The following is a 6522-nucleotide window of genomic DNA, read 5'->3' as shown; positions in this document are numbered from 1 at the left end:
TCAAAATGCATACAAAAGAATCCCAAAAGTTACCAATAAACTTCGTCCTAACAAGTCTAACAACGTTTCTAATCAATCCTCAGGTACCCCAATATGTAAATAAATGATACAATTTAAGACGGAGAATAGTATGTTCATTGCCGGAGATAAATAACGAAGTGCGCGCCCTCATCCACTCATGCCACAAGAATACAGTCAAAATGAGAGCCACCTAGAAAAACGACAAATTCTAGATTTTTTTTTCAAAAAACAAGCCTGAAACCCTTTCTAATGACTGACATCTAGTGGAAGCCATAGGAACTGCAATCTGGGAGGATTTCCTTTGATTTTCCCATAGACAGCCATTTCAATGGGTGGTGACCTCAAAAAAAAAATCAGAATGGATTCTCCTCGGGTTTTCGCCTGCCATATCAGTTCTGTTATACTCACAGACATTGTTTTAACAGTTTTAGAAACGTTTTCTATCCAATACTAACAATTATATGCATATCCTAGCTTCTGAGCCTGAGTAACAGGCAGTTTACTTTGGGCATCTCAGTCATCTGAACTTCCAAATACTGCCCCCTAGAAGTTTCTTGATATCCACATCTGTCAGGTGGGCGGATTATCTTCGCAAAGGAGAAATGCTCACGAACAGGGATATTAACACATTTGTGCACAACATTTGAGATAAATGTATGGAATATTTGTGGGATTTTTTTATTTCAAATCATGAAACATGGGACCAAAACTTTACACTTTACATTTTTGTTCAGTGTACTATTAGGCCTATACAGTATGCAAATTAGGTCTATGGTTTTTATAGGACAGTGGTGCACTGTCATCTCTCAGACCTTCATGAGGAGGCAATCAATAGACAGAGACCAGGCAGTCAATATAAGCTGTCCCCACAGTGACAAGGACAGGCAGGGGCTGGAGAGACTGGACAACATGCTGCTGAGGCTGCAGACAATCACACAATCTCACAGCCTAGATGAACCTAGGTGAAATTCAACGTACTGGAGGACTACTGTAGAAATTGTTGGCTTTACAGGAAAGATAGGAATATTGATTTGTGTAGCGCCTAAATGCAAGGGCAAGCAGTTATGCATTGTAAGGAATAAACATTGTTTTAGGTTGTGTGTATTATGTTTTGGTGCATATACAGTAGCAGTCAAAAGTTTGGACACACCTACTCATTCAAAGGTTTTTCATTATTCTTACTATTTTCTACATTGCAGAATAATAGTGAAGACATCAAAACTATAAAATAAAACATGGAATCATGTAGTAACCAAAAAAGTGTTAAACAAATCAAAATACATTTTATTTTTGAGAATCCTCAAGGTAGCCACCCTTTACCTTGATGACAGCTTTGCACACTCTTGGCACGTGTATGCCGTGTTAAAAGTTAATTTGTGGAATTTCTTTCCTTCTTAATGTGTTTGAGCCAATCAGTTGTGTTGTGACAAGGTAGGGTGGTATACAGAAGATAGCCCTATTCGGTAAAAGACCAAGTCCATATTATGGCAAGAACAGCTGAAATAAGCAACGAGAAATGACGGTCCATCATTACTTTAAGACATGGAGGTCAGTTCATCTGGAACATGTCAAGACTTAGAGTTACCTCTGCTGCAGAGGATAAGTTCATTAGAGTTAACTGCACCTCAGATAGCATCCCAAATAAATGCTCCTGAGAGTTCATGTAACAGACACATCTCAACATCAACTGTTTAGAGGAGACTGTGAATCGTTGAATTGCTGCAAAGAAACCTCTACTAAAGGACACCAATAATAAGAAGAGACTTGCTTGAGCCAAGAAACACAAGCAGTGGATATTAGACTGGTGGATAATTGTCCTTTGGTCTGAGTCCAAATTAGATTATTGGTTCCAACGCTGTGTCTTTGTGAGACGCAGAGTAGGTGAATGGAGGATCTCCGCATGTGTAGTTCCCACCGTGAAGCATGCAGGAGGAGGTGTGATGGTATGGGGGGGTGCTTTTCTGGTGACACTGTGTGATTTATTTAGAATTCAAGGCACACTTAACTGGCATGGTTACCACAGCATTCTGCAGCGATGCGCCATCCCACCTGGTTTGCACTTACTGGGACTATCATTTGTTTTTCAACAGGCCAATGACCCAAAGCACACCTCCAGGCTGTGTAAGGGCTATTTGACCAAGGAGAGTGCTGTATCAGATGACCTGGCCTCCACAATCACCTGACCTCAACCCAATTGAGATGGTTTGGGATGAGTTTGACTGCAGAGTGAAGGAAAAGCAGCCAACAAGTGCTCAGCATATGGGGGAACTCCTTCAAGACTGTTGGAAAAGCATTACTCATGAAGCTGGTTGAGAGAATGCCACGAGTTTGCAAAGCTATCATCAAGGCAAAGGGTGGCTACTTTGAAGAATCTCACATTTGAAATATATTTTGATTTGTTTAACACTTTTTTGGTTACTACAGGATTCCTTCCATGTGTTATTTCATAGTTTTGATGTCTTCACTATTATTCTACAATGTAGCAAATAGTAAAAATAAAAACACTTGGATGAATAGGTGTGTCCAAACTTCTGACTGGTACTGTATGTGTTTAATATACTATGTATATGAGAAAATGTTTGATCACAGAATATTCCATACATTTCCAGAAAATAAAACAGCTGTAACTCATTCACTGTAAAGGGTATTACTATTCTGATTTCAGATGATCAAGCCTTACAACATAAAGAAGATGCAACATGCTCTAAGTTTTTTTCTCCACCTTCATTAGGAACAGATTTTTGTTTAAGATACAGTACACATTTTCACAGGTGTTTCTCTCGACTGATTACCACTTGATTGATGTCGTGCTATTGTATGTTATATCATTTGAAAGGGCTGTTTCTCAGCTTTCAAAATATGTATCATGTTTTCAGATATGGGTTGACACCAGCAAATATTGCTCATTAATGCATGCAGAGGTCATGGTCTGAGTAAATTCTGGAATTCCAAAACTCTCCTTCCGGTTATACAGCAATGCCAATATGGTGATTTACAGGTACAGTTAGCTGGTGTTCTAAAGCCTACTGTTTCCACTCCCCTTTGATATTGTATTATCAATCTTGCATGTATGTAATGGCTGAACATAAGGGTTGAGGTAGAAATATGCCTCATAGCATGAGATGCCAGAGGTCGAGCTCACATATTGTTCATTCTTATGTGCATGCACTGCATGTAGAATATTTTATGTAGGTGGGATTGTTGGCGGTTTGAAATGGTGACTCGTATGTACTTCTAATGCACACTTTCTTTCTCTATCTTTCCCATTCTAAGGTTGTCATGCTTCAATTGAAGCTTGGACTTTCGGGAAGCAAAATCAGAACAAAAGCTGTGCAGTACTGTTACTTCCCATCTGGACATCACACCTGAATGCTTAACTGACCAACAAAGCTTTGACAGGAAAACAGTGAACACACATCAAAAATCAATATTAGCACATGCTGTGCTTCATCCAACTGGGAATCTGCAAATGCCTTGTTCTTTATCGCATTGAGTGGTGAATTTCTAAGGCCAAGCCAAAAACATTTGAAATGAAGAAGTGAAGCAGACTTTTCCCCCCTTGATGTGGATCATGTTAACATTCTAGTTAACCCTCAATACCAACAAGACTGGACCGCCCAGGCTTTGGAGCTGAGCGCAAATTAAATGAACCCTGGTTCAGCTTAAAATGAGTACAGAGTGAGCCAACCCTGTGTATCACCATAATCTTTCAGTGTAGATTTTACCCACTGAGAGTTATTGAAACAGGAGGAGACCATGAAAGCAGCAGTTGATAGGAAGTCAGGGTCTGAGGTGTTGTGCTCGGCCTGGCTGGAGTGGAGATAAGAGCTTGGGCGAGAGAGAAAACAGAGTTTGATGAGACAAGCAGAATACAAATCAGTGTCTAATGTCCCTCAGCCAGACTGCCGAATCAAACCAATATTAGTGTGTCTGCTGAAATGGACAGTGATTCAGCAACTATAATGGCTTTATTGGTTATGCATTGAAATGGTACGAGCATAATCAAAAGCTCTAATATGAAACTAAATAGCAATCACCTTTTTTGTAAATCTCAATTTTGGAGATTTTGTCTCAGAACCCAGTGTGTCTCCAAGACTGAAATTATGGATAAAGGATCCATCAGGTCCCATGGATACGTGTGACAACCAACAGTGACACCCATCAATGCAGCCCTCGCACCATGCCGAGAAGACAAAGGAAAGCATAGGCCCTGATTTGATTGTGGTCATGTGGCACATCTAGACCTTGAACAAAGGATTAAAGGGGAAAGGCAAGATGGATCAGGATAATAGCTCCGTTGATCCGTTCTTCACCAACGCCACGGAGAGCTCTGAACCCACAGAGGCCCTATGGGACAAAGCCACTCTCCTGGGGCTCCAGATCTTCCTGTCAGCCATCCTGGCAATCGTCACCCTGGCCACCGTGCTGTCCAATGCCTTTGTCATCGCCACCATATTCCTGACTCGGAAGCTACACACGCCAGCCAACTTTCTGATTGGCTCGCTGGCTGTGACAGACCTGCTGGTGTCCATCCTGGTCATGCCTATCAGCATCTTGTACACAGTGAGTAAGACCTGGGCCCTGGGGCAGATTGTCTGCGACATCTGGCTGTCATCGGACATCACCTTCTGCACTGCCTCCATCCTGCACCTGTGCGTCATCGCGCTGGACCGCTACTGGGCCATCACTGACGCCCTGGAGTACTCCAAGCGCCGGACAATGCGTCGAGCGGGCCTGATGATAACGGTGGTATGGGTGATCTCCATCTCCATCTCCATGCCGCCGCTCTTCTGGAGGCAGGCCAAGGCCAACGAGGAGGTGATGGAGTGCATAGTGAACACGGATCAGATCTCCTACACGCTCTACTCCACCTTCGGGGCGTTCTATGTTCCCACTGTGTTGCTGATCATCCTCTACGGCCGGATCTACGTGGCAGCCCGCTCACGCATCTTTAAGACACCAGTGTCGTGCGGCAAGCGTTTCACCACGGCCCAGCTCATCCAGACGTCGGCCGGCTCCTCCATTTGCTCCATCAACTCCGCCTCCAACCAAGAGGGCCACCTGCACCCCGGAGGGGGAGGCAACACGGGAGGAATGGCAGGAAACGGAGGTGGAGGAAGCAGTGGTGGGTCGCCTCTCTTCAATAACTGCGTGACGGTGAAGCTGGCAGACAGTGTGCTGGAGAGGAAACGTCTGTGCACCGCCCGGGAGAAGAAGGCCACCAAGACGCTAGGCATCATCCTGGGAGCCTTCATCGTGTGTTGGCTACCCTTTTTCGTGGTCACCCTGGTACTGGCCATCTGCAAAGAATGCTGGTTCCACCCAGTGCTCTTCGACGTGTTCACCTGGCTTGGCTACCTAAACTCGCTCATCAATCCCGTTATCTACACTGCCTTCAATGACGAGTTCAAACAGGCCTTCCACAAACTCATCAAGTTCAAGAGATGCTACTAAGGGAATGCGAGTATTGTACATACAAAATATATCATAACCCAGTGTTTCCCAAACGTGGGGTCTCCTGATTTGAAAATGGGATTGCGAGAGAAACTCTGAAGAAAAAAATAAATAATTGTGCTTGGTTCATAAAACAGGGGTTACGTCAGTTGTAATTAATGTGGTTCTATTTTTTAATGTGGTTCTATTTTTTGGGGGGGTATAAACTACAAAATATTATGATTCCCTTCACTGAAAGATAAGACTCAGGAACATGTATGCGTCTTCGGTTTCCCTCTACAATGCCCACAAGCCTCATTAGCACAGAGTGGACAAGACCAGGTACTAAGTCAGACTGTGGAGAAAATAACATAATTCGCTAGTTTTCCATCCAATTTGTAACAGATTTTCATGCGAATATTCTCAAATCTGCCTAAAACAATATGCGCCATCAAACTGAATTGTTGAGGATAAAATGATGTGCATGATGATGTAGTACACATAAAAGTAACTTTTGCCGTTCAATCCCCATGTACCGTATTAAAAGTACAAGTTAAATGGGTTAAGGGCGAGATTATTTGTACGAATGAATGACATTTTATTTTCATGTGAAATTATACAATTATACAGGCAATTCATGGTTCCTTCTGCCTGTTTAGATTTTTTTCATGCATCAGTTAATTAATCTGCATGAAATGGTTGGATCAAAACATGGTTATTGAACTTCTTTTCTACATAGAAGATCATACTAAACGGTTGCCTGATGATCTTCTGAACTTCCCAATACCTTTCTGATGCATTTCAGTCACTTCAAACCATACTTCCTTCAGCATGAAATACTGCCAAAAGTACTATCAGACTGATTTGTAATAACTGTCATATACCCAATTTAAAAAGTAAACATTAGCCAATGATTACATCACTTTTTTTACAGGATGGGGTCGCGGAAAAATGTGGATATCGAAATGGGTCTCTCGCAATTCTTAGTAAATACCGGTATGGGAATATAGGGTCTATTCATATAAACTCTGTACTGTGGCATTTGTTCATGTTGTAAACACATGCTCA

General features: G+C 42.4%; 1 protein-coding gene across 1 annotated transcript; it reads left to right on the top strand.

Annotated features, from left to right (window-relative positions):
- Positions 1–3309: 3309 nt before the first annotated feature.
- Positions 3310–6063, top strand: LOC110505286 (5-hydroxytryptamine receptor 1D-like). Its single transcript, XM_021584430.2, has one exon. It carries the CDS (start codon positions 4297–4299, stop codon positions 5473–5475), a length of 1179 nt encoding a protein of 392 aa, XP_021440105.1. The 5' UTR covers positions 3310–4296; the 3' UTR covers positions 5476–6063.
- Positions 6064–6522: the final 459 nt, after the last annotated feature.

This window comes from Oncorhynchus mykiss, chromosome 25 (assembly GCF_013265735.2).
Source record: "Oncorhynchus mykiss isolate Arlee chromosome 25, USDA_OmykA_1.1, whole genome shotgun sequence".
Lineage (NCBI taxonomy): Eukaryota > Metazoa > Chordata > Actinopteri > Salmoniformes > Salmonidae > Oncorhynchus > Oncorhynchus mykiss.
Note: the sequence above shows the minus strand (reverse complement) of the source record. Positions and strands in the feature narration are given on the sequence as shown.

What these genes read in the sequence shown, in the direction of transcription:
- LOC110505286 (XM_021584430.2), top strand. Translation starts at nt 4,297, where the DNA reads ATGGATCAGGATAATAGCTCCGTTGATCCGTTCTTCACCAACGCCACG.